At 41.0% G+C, this 18,995-nt stretch overlaps 1 protein-coding gene and 1 long non-coding RNA gene across 3 annotated transcripts; one reads left to right on the top strand and one right to left on the bottom strand.

Annotated features, from left to right (window-relative positions):
• The first annotated feature begins 1,844 nt into the window (after positions 1-1,844).
• crlf1b (cytokine receptor-like factor 1b) lies at positions 1,845-12,078 on the top strand. 2 transcript variants are annotated; one of them, XM_031786121.1, is made up of 8 exons: positions 1,845-2,200; positions 3,588-3,866; positions 5,683-5,812; positions 6,159-6,328; positions 8,124-8,281; positions 8,614-8,782; positions 9,907-10,092; positions 11,110-12,078. In XM_031786121.1, the coding sequence occupies exons 1-8, from the start codon at positions 2,143-2,145 to the stop codon at positions 11,136-11,138; spliced, it is 1,179 nt and encodes a 392-aa protein (XP_031641981.1). In that variant the 5' UTR covers positions 1,845-2,142; the 3' UTR covers positions 11,139-12,078. The 2 variants fall into 2 exon arrangements, with proteins under 2 accessions (XP_031641981.1, XP_031641980.1); XM_031786120.1 differs by having other exon boundaries at positions 9,907-12,078.
• A 4-nt stretch (positions 12,079-12,082) lies between these two features.
• On the bottom strand, positions 12,083-13,300 carry LOC116353063 (uncharacterized). The gene is made up of 3 exons (XR_004202376.1): positions 13,167-13,300; positions 12,707-12,795; positions 12,083-12,461 (listed from the first exon to the last, which is right to left on the bottom strand). It is a non-coding gene; the product is annotated as an uncharacterized LOC116353063 (long non-coding RNA).
• Positions 13,301-18,995: the final 5,695 nt, after the last annotated feature.

Raw genomic sequence — 18,995 nt, 5'->3', positions numbered from 1 at the left:
AATGAAAGAAGTTGGAACCACCAAGACTCTTCCTAGAGCTGGCTGCCCAGCCAATCTGAGCAATGGGGGGGAGAAGGGCCTTGGTCCGGGAGGTAACCAAGAACCCAATAGTCACGATGGTCACTCTGACAGAGCTCCAAAGTTCCTCTGTGGAGATGGAAAAACCTTCCAGAAGGACAACCATCTCTGCAGCACTGCACCAATCAGGCCTTTATTGTAGAGTGGCCAGACGGAAACCACTCCTTGGTAAAAGGCACATGACAGCCTGCTTGGAGTTTGTCAAAAGGCACCTAAAGGGCTCTCAGATTATGAGAAGCGGAAGCCACTCCTTGGTAAAAGGCACATGACAGCCTATGAGAAGCGGCAAGAGTCTCTGGTCTGATGAAACCAAGATTTAACTCTTTGGCCTGAATGCCAAGCGTCACGTCTGGAGGAAACCTGCCACCAAAGCATGGTGAAGCATGGTGGTGGCAGCATCATGGTGGGGATGTTTTTAAGCGGCAGGGACTGGTAGACTAGTCAGGATCGTGGGAAAGATGACCCAAGCAAAGTACAGAGATCCTCAATGAACCTGCTCCAGTGCGCTCAGACTGGGGCGAAGGTTCACCTTCCAACAGGACAACGTCCCTAAGCACATAGCCAAGACAACACAGGAGTGGCTTTGGGACAAGTCTCTGAATGTCATTTCGTGGCCCAGCCAGAGCTAGGACTTGAACCTGATCGAACATCTCCGGAGAGACCTGAAAATAGCTGTGCAGCGATTCTCCCCATCCACCCTGACAGAGCTTGAGAGGATCTGCAGAGAAGAATGGGAGAAACTCCCCAATGTGAAAAAAAACTATTTAATTCATTTTAGAATAAGGCTGTAATGTAACAAAATGTGGGAAAAAGTCTATAGTTCTGAATACTATCCGAATTCCCTGTAGGCCTACATACTAAGCATTCATAAAATGTATGATTCAATAAATATATATATATATCATGGGGTAAAAGAGACATTATTTGCACTAAATTATATTCTATCAATTATTTAACCGGTATGTAAGATAATGCTTATATTTATGCATAAAGATGCCTTCCCTTATTCTCAAGGCATCTGTAATAGGAGGAGATTGAATTATTGCAATAATGACTCTAATGAGATGCAAGATAGTAAATAATTATGTATACAAATATGACTAATACAGAGACCACACCTGATGGCACAGTGCAGCTTATGAGACATGCCAACTATTGACCCACAGTCTTTTATTCTGTAGCCTAAACAAGTATTATATTATAGGCCTATAATATATATGTAAAAACTAATATTATTTTTAATGAATGCATAGCCTAGGTATTAACTATAGCCTACTGTAATGAACCCCTTACAATTAAATGCCACTCTTTACCCCTTTGTCATGTGAAAAGTGAAAAAACACATTTGCACCACATTTAACTCTGGTTTTATAAACATCAAAATAGCATATTTCGGCAATTATTCGAATGAGTGCTTTGGATAGGATGGATCCTGTACAGTGTAAGAATGTGCCATGTAACCTGTATGAATTTAGCTTTGCTTTTGATTATAGGGCATTAAAGAGAACTTTAATCACATTTCCCTATAAACCTCATGCTGTGTTATAGTGAATCAAATCACCTGCCTGGCCTAACAATGAAGTAAACCTAAACATAAAATCGATGGGGGTGTACTAGAATAGAAAAAAATAGAACATATACTTTAAAATGGGCTATTGAAATGTTCTTTTCTTTTGGGGGGGAATGGATATGACAGAATAAAGAGCAATAATGACTTGAGACTGTGTGGGAAGACAAGGGAGGGGCTTATAAAGTATAAACTTGAATGTTGTAGCTGTTGAGGCGTGCACCAATGCAAACCCTCACTAAACTAAAGGCAAACCTTAAGTTACTTTCATACAACCACTGTTTATCAGCTTATCCGCACTTACATACGGAGCTCCGACGTTCGATGTAAAACGTAGTTCCTTCGTTAGAATCAGACTGTTGATTCAACGTTGTTGGAGAGGTGGGTTTCAACTCCTTCGTTTTCTCCCTTAGGAGTGTGGTTTTAACCCACGTAAGAGGGAAAGAAAGGACAAGTGAGCGAAAGGACACGAAAAAGGCAAAAAGGCTATCTGAAACATGATCTCCATGTTGTGTCTCATGCTGTTTGTTCCACGTGTGTTCTCCTCATCGACACGTAAGTACAAAACTCTGAAGTGTGATATTGTGAGAAGCCGACTACCAAATTTACCATAAGCCCGTTCCGGGTAGACTGATTTGAAGGGGAGGGGCGCTACCCCATTTGTCAACAAAAAAAAGTTACATCTAATGTACATGGTATAAGTCTTAACAATGTGTTAGATACATTGTATGTACATTGTGTAAAGGCACGAAACACAAGACTCACTGAATCACAGGTGTCCAGACTGTCCACATGTCTACTTGCCAAGTTATCAAATGTTTGACCTGTAATAAAAGTAAAGGACATATATTTATACAGTAATGAATGAACAGATGATGAGTGATATTTCAAGATGTCATACTTCAAGATTTTTTGCTGTCCAAAATATAGGGCATTCTGGATTTGCCTATAAATGGTAAATAATTGGTCATAACTACTTAGGCTCTGTCTAATGCAACAAGTCTGCAAAAACGTATTGTAAGATGATTATGGCATTGTACATCTTTGTGCATGACTAAATGTAAACTATTTTCCATTGATATTTCACATATTGAAATCAACAGGCTAGTCTGTGACAATCTTCCACAGACAAAGTGAATGCTGAATCATTTTATATCTACGGTATTGCTTTTCATTATAATGCATTATTGGACTTATAGCACTGAAATAACAGAGAAATGTGCCACAAAGGTTTTCAAGTTCAACATTTCAAGTTAATTGGAAATTCCTAATTTGCAATGTTGCTGTGAAACATACAATTAATTTACCCCATTTGAGTAGCTATACATAAAGTGGAAATATCAGTGCACACACTGAATTCAGCACAAAATGTCTCACATCCAGTCCTCTTTCGCCCAGTCAGACTCATAGTGAGCAGCATATTGGCACATATGTTAGATAGGTTGTCCACCGCCCACCAAGAGCACACTTAATAAACCTTACATTAACCCTTGAATCTCCCCCAAAGGAACCGAGTGGTAAAATACATTTCAAACACTATCGCTTCTCCGGGCATTTCTCATGAAGCATTAATCATAAGACAAGAGTCAGAAGAGTAAAGGATTAGTGAGGATGGAAAAGCATTAAAGAATTTGACCAACAACCTTGTCTGACCTCTCCAAGTGATCTCCCAACAGTTTCAGCCCAGGACCCATAAATCCACTTCATTACTCTCAGGTCATAAATATCGCCAGCTCTTCTCCGAGTTGGAGTGTTTGCACTCAAAAAAATAGCAAAGGTTGCTTATGATTCATTATCTATTCACTCTGAACAGACATGAGATCAAGAACAAACCTTTTCAAGCAAATCAAATCGAAGTTTATTGCCATACGTGTTAAGCCATCATCACCTCTAGGAGTGCAGCCCATATAAAGTAAAGTGTGTCTGTGTGTCTCCCCCCCAGAGGTGGCTGTAATCTTCCCCCAAGACCCAGCATTGTGGATGGGCTCCAGTCTAACGGCCACGTGCACAGTGAGCCCCGAGCGGGGGCTGCATGCCAACACTATGTACTGGACCCTTAACGGGAAGAGACTCCCAAGTAGCACCTACGGCCTGCTGAGCACCAACGGCCTCAGTGTCACCTTGCACCGCCTCAACGGCTCCCAGCAGCAGTCTGGGGACAACCTGGTGTGTCACAGCAGAGACGGACATGTCCTGGCTGGCTCCTGTCTGTACGTGGGCAGTAAGTGTCAGGTTGGCCCTGGAGGCCTCAACCACTTCTTCTGGGGACAAGTTGTCAGTACATTTAATCCACAACAAAATTATATTCCCCCTTCAGATTTAGTTCCTCCTTAAATTTGGGTGAAAATTACAAATCTCAACCAATTATGTGATGTTCTGAAAAACTGCATTATGACGTTTCCTGGTGCATTAAAAGGGGTGTGCTCAAAAGGACAGCGCTGTAGGGTAACAAGGAGATATTGGCAAATGCATTTGTTTGTTTGCATCAATATTGTCTGAATAAGCAGCTCAGGGCTCTGCATTTACAAAGAGATTATTGTTTTTTTTGTGCCTTTTTGATGATAAACTGTGTGTTTGCTATGATTTTAAGGAACCACTGAACACTCCGATTGGCACGTGTTTTTCTGTTGCTCATTAGAAAAACAAGATTTCAGTCTCGGAGGAGTGTTTTCTTACTGATTCTGCATACGGTCAATGATGTTTGTCCCGCATGAGACACTGTAGAAGCAGATTATTTCACTTCCTCAAAATCCCCAGAATTAATCTAAGATAACTGAAATAAGAAATCTGTAGTTCATTTAGACGTTTTTGCCAAAGGTGTTTTAGTTGCGCAATTTTACAACTAAATAAGGTGTTTAGTGCAGTATTTCTCAAGTAAAAGATGTACGACATGTTGTTTTATGTAAACAAAGTCGGCCTGCTGGGCAGGTCTGTCTCAATGTCTATGCTATTGGATAGAGAGCAATTACTGTATCTGTTCACCCAATGTTAGAGGGCAAATGTACATCGTCAAATCAAAACCCAACCATAATTTACCCATTGTGACGCACAGATGTTCCATACTCCGTTTTAGACAAGACAAAATAATCCTATTTACACTTTGCAGTCAATTTTGACACTAGAATTAACTATTTCTGACTTATATCGATGTCACGTAGGTCGTTTTCAAAGGGATTCATTGCTTTTTAAAGGTAGTTGCTTTTTAAAGCCTGTTATATTACCCCACTCTAATCTGTAGTGTCTCCCAGCACAGTATGTAATGCTGTCTTTGAATCATACCCCAAAGCCTCAGTTTAGCTGCTCAATAGGTTGTAATCAGCGCCACTACTTTGCTTCTCTCTCTCCACATCTGTGTTTGATAGTCTATCATTGAGAGGAAATGAGACAGGCAGCTGAATCCTCTAGCCTGTCGTCTGAGGTTAAGTAATGTGCCAGTGCATGGGTGTCAAACTTACTCTCCACTGGCCGGGTCCGAGGCCACAAAAAACAATACATATATATATATATAAAATTCTTATTTTTATTGATCATAAATATTTTGGGGGGTTGGGGGAAATGAACTCAATACACTTTAAAATGACTAAAACCAGATCTAAACTGTTTAGAAATGTTAATGGACCTACATTCATACAGTGTCTTGACCGTGTCCAGCCCACTAATAATAGCCTAAATGAAAGCTAGACAGTCAGGGAGCTTTGAAATTGTTCAAAATGATGGAGAGAGGAAAATGTTTTGCTAATTTTGAGAGGAACTATAACCAATTTTTCAGTGCAGCCCTCCGAACCTCGTTGAACACCGAATGTTTCCCCCAGGGCAAAATGAATTTGACACACCTGTGCCAGTGTATGATTATGGGATTGAGTGACCATTTATACCCGTTGTGATAGGAACTATTATAGTGATGTATTTGTTGTGGTTCAAAACCACTTTGTTTAATTCATGCTAGAGATTATGAGTGACAATGCATGATTTGTATGATACACAACCACTGTGATTAGTTACTGAGAGAACCATGTATTCTCACTGTTAATATGCAGTGCCCCCGGAGAAGCCGGTCAACCTAACCTGCTGGTCCCGAAATACAAAGGACCTGAGCTGCAAGTGGACCCCTGGGGGTCGGGGCGAAACCTTCATCAAAACCAAATACACCCTCAAGTACAAATTGAGGTGAGAGCCACAGATGTCCAGCATCTCCCAGGTGATCACCCAACCCACCATAATTTCTGCTTAGAAACAATGATAGATGCATCACCTGGAACACAATTACTTTATTTTACTCACTAGAGGCCTATGTCATTTTGATGAGGCATTTCTAAGACTGCAATTGTGCCTTTTGTACTGCAGATAGATGTGTAATGGACTTTCATTTGACTCGTATGCCACTTGTACTGTTAACATTTCATGGTCCAGGGCACACTGAAAATGTTACGCTTCGCTAGTTGTTGGCAGTACATTATATTGACCATTTTAGTACAGATATGATTGTCTTCACGTTGCTGTGTGTTCTGTGCAGGTGGTACGGGCGAGAGAGAGAATGTGAGGACTACAGCACGGGGAAACGCTACACGTGTTACATCCCCCGGGACTTGGCCCTCTTTACTCCCTACGAGATCTGGGTGGAGGCGTCCAATCAGCTGGGGACTGCCACCTCTGATGTCATCACTCTGGATATTCTGGATGTGGGTAAGTGGAGTGAGCCTGCTCCCCAGCCCGCCACACCCCTCCCTCACCAGAGTGGGCAGGGCATGAAAGTGTCCCGTCACCATAGTGACAAGAGGGTGTGATAAATGCTTCCTCTCCCCCGTGTTACATGAGTCCTTCATGAGCCCATCCTTTCCTTTTTCTCTCCTCTTCTCCTCGCCTCACTTCACTCTCTAACTCACCACCAGATCTCCTGCATATGGCTAACACACTTTCATGTGAGAAAGGAATTTTATGTGTTCTCAATCCATCCCTATAACAATATCATCGATTCTGGCTGTGATTATAAAAGATAAACTGACCTGTCGTAAAAGTTCACTAAACACCAGACGTTTGGGAAAAAGTGATACACAAATGATGATGGGTAGATAAGGTTGAGGACACAAAACTAAATATCACTTGTTAATTCCAACAACATTTAGCTTGGCCTTGGTACATTTTGGTGTTGTATTGTTGGAGTAAGCCAGCTTACAACACTAGTTTATGGTAAAAAAAAGATTATCATTAGCCATATGTTGCAGTATTGTCTAGCTTTAGGATTAAGGCGTGTCCCTGTGAGTAGAAAGAAAACTGTACGCAATTGATCTTTGTGTTGGTCTGCTAGATCTCTACTGTACCTGACACATCTAGAGACCACAGGTAGGTTGGTCGGAAGACAGAGGATCCCTATAACATGATGCATCACTAACCTCTTGTTTCTTCACCCTCTCCACAATGGAAACAATAAGCTGTGGAATTTTTCTGTGGAATCTTCCATGATTTTCTGCTCCCCCAGGGGTGAACTTGGTCAAACCAATAAAGTGCATCAGTAAACAAACAACAAGGCAAACCTGAAATGAAGGGAGCTACAGATTTATAGAAAATCACAAATGGGCTGCTGACATTTTTATATGATTCTCTCTCTTTCTCCCTCTCTCTTCTCTCTCATCCCCCCCCCTTTCCCTCTATCAGCGGCATCAAAGTCATTTACTTCTTTGAGAGCCTTATTGCGTAGGGAAAACATGTTTTTTTAATGCTGGAGCGAGGGACAAAAGTACTGTGTGCATAAATCATCAGACTGGGGAGAGAAGGCAGAAACAGACACTGACCTCATTACCCTGCTTCCATAACTACACTCATTAAAAGGACTGGGAGAGAAAGCGAGAGAGAAGAATATAGGGGGGAGGGGGAGAAAGAGAAGGCGAGAGAGAAGAAGAGAAAAAGAGCAGGAGAGAGAGAAGGAGAGCGAGGAGTAGAAGGAGAGAAAGAAAGAGAACAAGACAGTGAGATAGAAAGGAATGGAGAGAGAAACAATCAAATGCAGTGGATAGACTGTGAAATAAAGTTAATTTAAGGAGAGAAGCAAAGTGTTCTGTCAGAGTATATGAGGGAGACAGCGTTGGTGCTGGACAACAGTACAGCCCAGCCCTGACATTAAACATTCATCACCATGTTTTATTCATGCATGGTGGCTATGGTGTCTAGATATATCTGTAGTGTCTTTACAGTGTGGTACAATATTTATCAGGAGGTTTCTCAGAGGGGAGAGTGCTTTCAGGTACACTTTGTTGGGGTCATCCAAAGGATGCTGATCAGTCCACTACTTGTTCTGTCAGAAATACAGAACCTAATCTACTGCAAAACCTTAAACAACGAAGATTGTAGAAAGTATTTTAGTGCTTATGAAGCAGTGCTGAGAGTGTGATATACTCTTTGTACTGAGTTTTGTGTTCTGTAGTCTTGGCATATAGCGACACAGCTTTGTGACTAACCTGTGTCTGCGTCCCTGTTGTTTCAGTGACTACAGACCCTCCAGACAACGTCCATGTGAGTCGTGTGGGGGAGCTTGAGGACCAGCTGACAGTGCGTTGGGGCAGCCCTCCGGCACTTAAAGACTTCCTCTTCCAGGCCAAATACCAGATACGTTACCGACTGGAAGACAGCACTGAATGGAAGGTAGAGTAGTACTTTATTTTACACATTTCTCTCTCTCTCTCTCTCTCTCTCTCGCTTTCTCTCTCTGTCTCTATGATTCAGAAACCCAATGGCATCTTTTATCTGTGTAAATATTTGAGATGCATGAGTGGCAGGTACTCTCGAGGGACTATAGAGCTATATTTTGGCTGTTAAGCCAAGCTTGTGCATGCTTGTTTGTGAGTTCTGTTTCCACTGAAATATACAAGTGCTATGTGTGAAAATCTGATTTATACTACCGAACGTGTGTGCGTGGTGGTTAATAGCTTCACTGTGAGCGTGTTTTTATATGTTTCCTTTGATATTGCGCTCAGTTGGTGGATGATGTAGGTAACCAGACATCGTGCCGGCTAGCAGGGCTAAGGGAAGGGACAGTATACTTTGTCCAGGTGAGGTGTAACCCAGTGGGGATCTACGGCTCCAGGAAGGCTGGGATCTGGAGTGACTGGAGCCACCCTACAGCTGCCTCCACGCCCCACAGTGGTGAGTAAAGATGTAGCTCTTGAAGGGGAAGGATATTATAAGGGCTTATTTAGCTTCATTAGCATTTAGTTAGATCAGACATAGAGTATATTCTTGCGGGGGCAATTATGACATTCGTGAGCACTTGTTACATGCGTTTTCAATGCTATTAAGGGGATATTAATAAAATGATCTTCAATAGTGCACATTGGATGTATTATTGTGGGAGATATGTCGTAATCTTTAATACTTCCCAAAGTTTATTATTAGATCAAACAGTGTTATTATAGCTCATAAGCCATGGGACATAAAAACTACCCACTAATAATCAACCTTTCATTGCCAAATAAACCAAAGAAACAATAACCTCATCCCAGATTAGTCTTCAACATCCTGGGAAAATGAGATCCAAACCGTATGTGACCCCAGAAAGCCAAACATCAAATGACACGATAGAGATCTTTCATCCAAGGATTAAAGAACTCAAGCTGAAATTGCAAAGAGCTGAGGGGGACATCTGATAGATAGACTTCTTTTTCACTTTCGTTAGCCTTGAGAAATTGATCAAGTTGAAATGCAGTCTGTCAGTTGCACACAGGGAATTAACACAGAGTGGAAACAGATTTGGGGAATACAACAGCAGATAATGGGTTACATAGGTTATGTGGTATTTACTTCCAATGGGGAGGAAGTTGTTATCAGGCTCTGTTGTTTGCCATGGAGTATTGGTTGTGGCAGGCTTTATAATAATGTTGCCCTCTACACTGGATGTGCACCAGATCCATTTTGTGAATCCCTTCTATTGTAGTCATATCAAATCTATTGTAATCAAATGGACTATTCTCAATATGCAGCAGAATGACCTTTCACGATAGCCAGAGCCCAGAGGTCATGCTGAGGTCCTAGCCCTGTGTGAGCCACTGACAAATCTGGTCCCAGCTGGTTTAGTTGTAGGAAGAGACAGTGGGTTCAATTCCATTAAACCTGAATTGAGGTGTTTACGCGATAGCTCTTTTTCCCCATGGTCAAACAAAAACACATAATGGTCCAGCTACTGCAGGTAGTGCGTGGACAGCATGCAGGAGCTATCCTCTCTATCTAACCTTGTCCTTGACCACACTGCTGCCTTCCTTCTCCCTGGGCAGAGCCGCTGCAGAGTGGGTCATGTGACCCCAAGTCGGGCGAGCAGAACTCCACCCTGCGACGGGAGCTCAAGCAGTTCTTTGGCTGGGTCCGCAAACACGCATGCGGCTGCAGCGGCATGTCAATCAAACTCTACGACCAGTGGCGGGTGTGGCTGCAGAAATCTCATAAAACACGCAACCATGTAGGTAAGAATAATATCCCCTTTATTTCTGTTCCAGCTCAGCATAGGCTTCACGGTTATGCACCGTGATTATGTACTACTAGGCTACTGTAGCTCCTTATCACAACAACACCCTCTGTTGTCAATGTGTTGAACTCTGCATACACCCCTATTCTCTGACCCCCTTTGTCCTGAATTGTACTTTTGTGTTTTGCGATGTGGTCAGCGTTTTGGAAGCACACAGAACCATTCCCCTAGAACTGGTTAGACTTTCTGAAGTCTCAGTCTGATGTTTTATGTTCAGGTATGTGTGCGGTTTCCACTTTATTGGCCCAGAGTACAGCATAAAGTTGATATCCGCTCAGTTCTCCAAGTCATGAAATCTAATTTTATTACATATTTTAATGGCATAGACTTATGATCTTCAGTCGATTGCCACAACAAAGGGAAATGAGCATGTAAATATAATTAACAACCACTATAATGTGTTCCTTTTGTGTTTTGTCTCTCTGTGACGTGAGGAGCTTGTTTCACAACATAACTGAGCCCAAATGGCAGCCAGGAGGACTGAGCTCACCGCTAAGCCACATCCTCTGTTCGCCCCCTGAACCCAATCGCTGGTTGTTATGCTACTGAGGACAAGGGAACTGCCCGAGTCTTTTATCTCACCTGATTTGTGTGGTGTCCCTGAATAATGTCTGTATTTAACTGCTCTGACAGGCGTATATTGATTAACCTCAGAGAAAAAAGGAGCAGTTTAACTGGCTGTTACCAATACGCAATTGGTGTCAGTATGATAATGATATGAATTTCCATCCTTTGTCTATTTAATTATCCCAATATTAAGCATATGTTTTCTCTTTCAGATTCTACAATGTGATAAATCCTAACACATGCTAAACATCATTGAAGTATTTTAACAACATTCACAACAGCAACTGAGAAACTGTCTTAGAAGGCCACTTTGAGGCCGGTGGGTAAAAGCCATCCAACACTCTGGATAATCCAGCATTTGGTCACACACACCAACTTTTTTTTGTAGGAATCCATATGGAACAGAAAAAGAACTGATGTGAGACGCCAGCGTTACACTACTGTCTGCAGCCCAGGATTCAAATAGAGTGGAATCGCTCTTTGCTCAGATACCAATACCTATCTCGAAGAACTGCTCGATCCCCTCCTCTCCACACACACTCTCTCTTACACACACATCTCCGGGGAGTGGCAAAGAGGAGAGCCTTTCTCTGATCACTGAGTGGGAGCATGGAAACTTTTCTTAATGTAGCATTAGTACATGTTTGACTCAGATGGCCATAAATCATCTTACTGACTACCATCAGATCAGACACGTAGTGGCCAGCTTCACAGACTTTTACCAGAGAGACAAGGGCATTACGCAATCCTCCTGGAATGTCATATACAGTACAAAGAACTTCACTAATTCAGCTCCTGTTCAGGAAACTCAATCACAGAACATTTGTCAGAATTCTAGAAGATGAATGTACTTTCATAATGTATTTCCATTCTAACCACCTTAATAGCCACACAGTTGTCTAAGCTATGTGTCAATGCAATTTAATTGTATGGGCCTTTTACTGGCAAAAACATGGTTGGTATGCTAGCAAATGCTAACACACCATTTTGTAGATTGGCTTTGTTGCAGTAATAGCAATTGAACTTGATATATTTTTGGATTGAAGTCAGGTTTGTGGGTCACCATGACCAAAGCCCATTCTGCAGTTTGTTGTTAATATGGAAGTGTTCTCTTGTCCTGAGGGTTTGCACCACTCTGGATTCCTCTTATTGAAATTAAGTGGCATAAAGTTTAACTGTATATACTGTGTCTGTGTGACTGTGCGGATTAAGACATTTTTATATTTTTTTATCTGCATATTTAAGAGATCCTAAGTAATATGTCTCTCATTAAGTTATGTTCAATTATCAATAATAATTATGAATATGTCATAGTTTGACCGTTTTTGTCTATAAAACAATAAAAAGAATGACACTTGCCTTGGAATGTTTTTTTTATTAAGAAAGCAATTGTCAGATTATTGATGTATATTTAAGGCTAAGGCAATATTTGTATCCTTAAAAATATTTACAGGACAGGAGAAAAAAGGCATTTTTTTGCTAAGCCCACACAGGCATACACACGCAGAGACACACGGTATTGGAATGACTCTGGGATGCAAGAAACTGCAGCAGTCAGGTGGCGTGAGGGAGGGATCAATAACTTAGGCAAATTAATACAAAGAGGAAAGTTGTAGCAGAGCAGTCCATCAATCCCTGTCTGGGCAGCAGCCTCCAGGGAGTCCCCATCACTACGACTCCTCCTAGTCGTATTTAAAGTTCTGCAGGATCTCACTCAGGGCCTCTTTATTTTTTATGATGCTGCAGGAGGGGAGACAGAGGTATAAGAGGATTGAGTGCATTCCTGTGAGTAGTCTGCATGCAAACAGCAGGTAGGCCTAATGAAAAATGACATCAGTGATCAGACATGACAATGGAGCAGCTTAACGAGACACTGAGCTTCTTCAGCAGCTACAACACTCCATTTTTAGAGTCAGCTCATTGAGGGAATGGGTGGGTCAATGGGGAGATAAATCACTGAAAGCAGGGGTAAAATCTGCACTTACTCCTGCTTGATCTCCTGGATCTTCTCCTGACAGCCCACATCCACTGGGTGATCCTGAGCCTTCTGCTTTGCCAGCTGCAGCTTGGCCGTCTGGACAAGACACATCAGACATGTGCAAACCATTTATCAAACGTTGAGCTGGAGCAATCAAATGTTAATACTAACCCGAGCCTTGCCCAGAAGGAAAGCCGATGCCAGACATTTAACATTGGTAAAATTGATAGTATGGAAAATGAAAGCCATTATTTAAATCTTGTTAAATTCTCCTGTTTACTGCCTGAGATTACAGATCCGTAAGAAGTTTTTCTACTATTTTAGACATTTGTTGCATGATACCTTCTCTCGATTGATAACAAGAATAATGTCTGACCCTATGCATCTCTAATTTACCTAGTCATGTTCCATCCCTGAACAATGAAGCAGAAAAGACAGGATACTTGTTACATTCTCAGAGGACAAACCTGACCCCTTGTGGCTGACTGGAAGAAGTCTTGTGATGAACCTTGGAGGTCATACATTATGGAAGGGTGGGTTGTTCAGCAACAAAAGTGATGTGTGCGCAACCGTGGACAAAAACAGGCGTGGTTGGCTTAGAATCAAAGGATTGTTGACAACATGTAAACCACAGGTAACTGCCATAAAAAAGGAAACCATTAGGAATTCAAAGTATATTGAAAGCAGGTGCTTCCACACAGGTGTGGTTACTGAGTTAATAAAGCAATTAACATCCCAACATGCTTAGGGTCATGTATAAAAACGCCCAGTTGCCCAGTATTCTGGCTACCATGGCTAGAAGAAAAGATCTGACTTTGAAATAGGTCTCAAAGGCAAATAGGGGGTTTAAAGTGTGTGTGCCTGTTACCAGATCTCAACCCAATTGAACACTTGCAATGAGTAGCATTTCCTGTATGACCTGGGGTTGTATGTGTGGGAGGGTGTGTGCTCTCTCTCTTTCTTTGAAAAATAGATGTCTTACTCTGGTTCGAAAAGCAAAGTCAACGTACTTCTTGAATTGTGTATCTGAGAGGGGTGGAAATCCAGCTAAATTCTGGAATGTGGTCAAGTCTTTGCCCCAGCAGGTCATGACATGCCTCTGCTCCCATAACAGACACACAAATGACATTGTTGGTCCTTTTAATTACCATTTAGCCTCCGCTGGCCATCTATTTGACAGAATGGTTTCTGAAAATACCTCAAGTTCCACTAGAGGGAGTCCTATATTCACCTCTTAACATGGCCTGGAAGTGCATCATTCTCTGCTCTCACGCTTTCCCCCCCCATTTGAACCATTTTATGTCAATTATGTATTAAGTGTCTTGCAAAACATTTGTGTCAACAACAACAAAAGATACACACGATCCCTTTCTACTGCAGCGTTCTGCCCCCCTCATTTTAGAACCTTTGACCCACATTTTAATTTAACAATTGCTTCTGGTGCTATCCGGAATATCTGGAAGGGAGCACATGCCCTCCCCATTGGTGGAGATCCTGACCTAGATAACTACTGCCCATTTTCTAAACTAATCTTGCCTTGCAAAAATATTAGAATCACTGGCAAACTGTCAAGTACCTTTTATAACTTAAATGATATTCTTAATGTGTACCTGTCTGGTTTTAGACCTGGACATAGCTGTTTCTTAAATATTATACTAAATTGCTCAGATCATAGGAATAACTGGGCTGCCATATTTACAGAACTATCCAAGGCCTTTGATACTGTTGAGCATCCCCTACTCATTCAAAGGTTGTCTGAAATGGGCCTCGACCAGACGTCTTGCAAGTGGTTTGGAAACTATCTGTCAGACAGGACACAATGTGTGCTTTCTGATGGTGTCAAGTAACCTCGATATTACTAAAGGTAACCCGCGGGGGTGGATTTTGGGACATCTTAACTATTTATACAAATAATATTGGTCAATCTGCAAAAACCTGTAACAATCACCTGTATGCAGATGAAACCTACGCATGCTATTGCCCCTACAACTGACCAGGCTGTTGGAGTTGCAATTCCGCTTTGCAGAAAATCCTTGTTGATTTAAACTTAGTACTTAACGCATGTTGTTTTCTAATTCTCTTAGAAATATTTCAGATGGATTACACATTTATGCATTGGATGGTTCTTTCATCCTATAAATATCTGGCCTTTTGGGTTGACAATAATTTGACATTTTCAAAAATGACATACGGAAGAGCTAGTTAAGAAGCTGAGATTTAAAGGCTTATTTTATATAACTAGATCATACCTCTCCCTAAACAGCAGGAAGCAGATTGTACAGTCAACTTTCCTGTCAGTTCTTGACTACGGTGACACCATTTATCAGAATGCAGCAGCCACTACTCTTCAACCTTTGAATGCAGTCCACCATAGTGCCCTTCACTTTATCACACGTGTTTTAATACGCATCACTGCATCCTGTATCAAAAGGATGGTCCCGTAGATCACACCATTATTCCCTCTTTGTTTACACAAGCTTCCGACCTACCTCACTGTTAAAATGTAAACATATGACACGCCAAACCCGTTTACAGGGATGGTTAACTCAAGGTTCCATAACTACGTACTGATTTAGGTAAATCTGCCATTAGTTTTGGTGCCCCCATTTTTTGAACAGCCTACAAAACTCCCTACATCTTGACTCTCTGGTGCCTCTAGGGAAGTTTAGGACTTTCATGTTGAGAATTTTAACTGTTTGGATGGAATAACTGTATTTGTGGTGTTTGAAGCTGTAGTGTTGATTCTGTAATTTGTAGTTAATTAATTTTTTATTCATCATTGTGAATTTGTTGTACTGTTGTCCTCAGGGCACCATTGTAAATGAGACCCTGGTCTCAAAGTTAAATAAAAAAATAAAAACACTCATGGGAGATTCTGGAGTGGCGCACGAGACAGCATTTTCCACCACCATCAACAAAACACCAAGTTATGGAATTTCTCATTGAAGAATGGTGTCGCATTCCTCCAATAGAGTTCCAGACACTTGTAGAATCTATGCCAAGGCGCATTGAAACTGTTCTGGTGGTTCAGCGACCTATTGAGGCCCTTATGTTGGTGTTTCCTTTAGTTTAGCAGTTACCTTTATATTTCCTCTTCAAATATTTATTGAAAACATAAATACATCTGCACAATGAGCACTTGTTGTCTCTTAAACACATCGTTACAGGTTAGCTGGCTCAAAGGCTGAAGACCATGATTTGAATTAGGTGTGATATTAATGGGCTTGAATAAAAGCATGCACATACAGTAAATTTGCCAGGACTGGAGTTGCAGAACACTGCATTATTGTACATGTACTGTCAATATACGCTTGTTCAACTGAAGAAGATTCATCAAAGCTGTATAAAACTCAATGGTTGACATCCATATGTAATCCCTAGGATCCAACATCTATCAACATCTATCAACTAGGCACTGTTACAGCAATATAGAGCCTGCACTTCGGTTCAGTCCCACTAAACATGGAGTAAAAAAATATGTTACACAATTAGTTAAGCCCATGTTAATACCAATACAATGTTTCAATTCATGAGGAGTGAGCAAGTGCACACGCAGGGGGGAGAAGGGTAGGGGTCTGTTGTGTTCTTGCCATCTCCATTGAGCATAGTCAAGCCATTTTGTACATGGCAGCACAAACAGACTGGCAATCAGGCTAAAGTGTACTGGGTAAGAGAGACTGACTGTGTTTCAAACTCAAAGTAGACAGCCCTCAGCCCTTGAATCACATCGTCACATCCGAGTGTACCTTAAAATGTCCCTTGCCCAAGCAAGGGAGAGTGATGATCGGAGAGGCAACGTCCTTGGTGGAAATCTTGAAGTGGAGCTTAAAAAAACAACCACCCTAAAGCTATTAATGTACCTACTAAGCTAACGTATCTAGCTAGCACTCCTGTCAGGTAGCTAGCTACAGTTACCCATAGCCGGCTAGCTAGTTTTATAGTTAAATAATTTTTTCCAATAAATTTCTAAAATATGTTTATGAATCTAGCAACGTTTTACAGGCTCCTCATTACGAGACTAAGCCAATTTGCCAACGCTAAAGTCAATGTATATACACTACCGTTCAAAAGTTTGGGTTCACTTAGATATGACCTTGTTTTTGAAAGAAAAGCATATTTTGTCCATTAAAATAACATCAAATTATTCAGAAATACAGTGTAGACATTGTTAATGTTGTAAATTACTTGTAGCTGGAAGCGGCTGATTTTTTAAATGGAATATCTACAGTTGAAGTTGGAAGTTTACATACACCTTAGCCAAATACATTTAAACTCAGTTTTTTACAATTCCTGACATTTAATCCTAGTAAAAATGACCTGTCTTAGGTCAGTTAGTATCACCGCTTTATTTTAAGAATGTAAAATGTCAGAATAATAGTAGAGAGAATGATTTATTTCAGCTTTTATTTCTTTCATCACATTCCCAGTGGGTCAGAAATGTACATACACACAATTACAATTTTAAATTGTTTAACTTGGGTCAAACATTTTGGGTAGCGTTCCACAAGCTTTCCACAATAAGTTGGGTGAATTTTGGCCCCTGACAGAGCTGGGGTAACTGAGTCAGGTTTGTAGGCCTCCTTGAATGCACACGCTTTTTCAGTTCTGCCAACAAATTTCTATGGGATTGTGAGGTCAGGGCTTTGTGATTTCCACTCCAATACCTTGACTTTGTTGTCCTTATGCCATTTTGCCACAACTTTGGAAGTATGCTTGGGGTCATTGTACATTTGGAAGACCAATTTGCGACCAAGCTTTAACTTCCTGACTGATGTCTTGAGATGTTGCTTCAATATATCCACATCATTTTCCTACCTCATGATGCCATCTATTTTGTGAAGTGTACCAGTCCCTCCTGCAGCAAAGCACCTCCACAACATGATGCTGCCACCCCCGTGCTTCACGGTTGGGATGGTGTTCTTCAGCTAGCACGCCTCCCTCTTTTTCCTCCATACATAACAATGGGCATTATGGCCAAACAGTTATATTTTTGTTTCATCAGACCAGAGGACATTTCTCCAAAAAGTACAATCTTTGTCCCCATGTGCAGTTGCAAAACGTAGTCTGGCTTTTTTTATGGCGGTTTTGGAGCAGTGGCTTCTTCCAGAAAATCACATTGTAGGATTTTTTATGAATTTATTTGCAAATTATGGTGGAAAATAAGTATTTGGTCACCTACAAACAAGCAAGATTTCTGGCTCTCACAGACCTGTAACTTCTTCTTTAAGAGACTCCTCTGTCCTCCACTCGTTACCTGTATTAATGGCACCTGTTTGAACTTGTTATCAGTATAAAAGACACCTGTCCACAACCTCAAACAGTCACACTCCAAACTCCACTATGGCCAAGACCAAAGAGCTGTCAAAGGACACCAGAAACAAAATTGTAGACATCTGCTATCTGAGCAGCTAACCGATCGCTGCAGCTGTACATAGTCTATCGGTAAATAGCCCACCCAATTTTACCTACCTCATCCCCATACTGTTTATATTTATTTACTTTTCTACTCTTTTGCACACCAGTATCTCTACCAGTACATGACCATCTGATCATTTATCACTCCAGTGATAATAATCTGCAAAATTGTAATTATTTGCCTACCTCCTCATGCCTTTTGCACACATGTATATAGACTCTCTTTTTTTCTACTGTGTTATTGACTTGTTAATTGTTTACTCCATGTGTAACTGTGTTGTCTGTTCACACTGCTATGCTTTATCTTGGCCAGGTCGCAGTTGTAAATGAGAACTTGTTCTCAACTAGCCTACCTGGTTAAATAAAGGTGTTCTCAACTAGCCTACCTGGTTAAATAAAGGTGTTCTCAACTAGCCTACCTGGTTAAATAAAGGTGAAATTAAAATATAAAAATAAAACACCTGCTTAATTTGGCACGTGACATAAAATTCGATTAGTCATGATCTCATTCTGCCATGTAGGCATAGGTTACTTTGAAGTTGACATATCTGGTTAAATAAAGGTGACAAAAAATAATAATAAAAATAGCTTCATATAGTTGGGTCCGACCATTAATCAAATAAGAACTGTCTTATAAATTAGGGTTATTTTAGATGATGACACCTAGCTAGATAGTTAGCTAGCTAACTATAGCTACTGAAACAGATTATGTCATTTTGCTATGTTTTTGGGGAAGAACATTGGTTTTTTTTTTTGGGGGGGGGCGACATTGTTTGCATCCATCCATCATGCATCCATGACTTGCCTAGTTAAATAAAGGTTAAATAGAAAATAAAATCAGCCAGCTAGCTTTTTTATGACCAGCACTGTCCAGAGCAAGG

This window comes from Oncorhynchus kisutch, linkage group LG13, assembly GCF_002021735.2.
Source record: "Oncorhynchus kisutch isolate 150728-3 linkage group LG13, Okis_V2, whole genome shotgun sequence".
Taxonomy (NCBI): Eukaryota; Metazoa; Chordata; class Actinopteri; order Salmoniformes; family Salmonidae; genus Oncorhynchus; species Oncorhynchus kisutch.
Note: the sequence above shows the minus strand (reverse complement) of the source record. Positions and strands in the feature narration are given on the sequence as shown.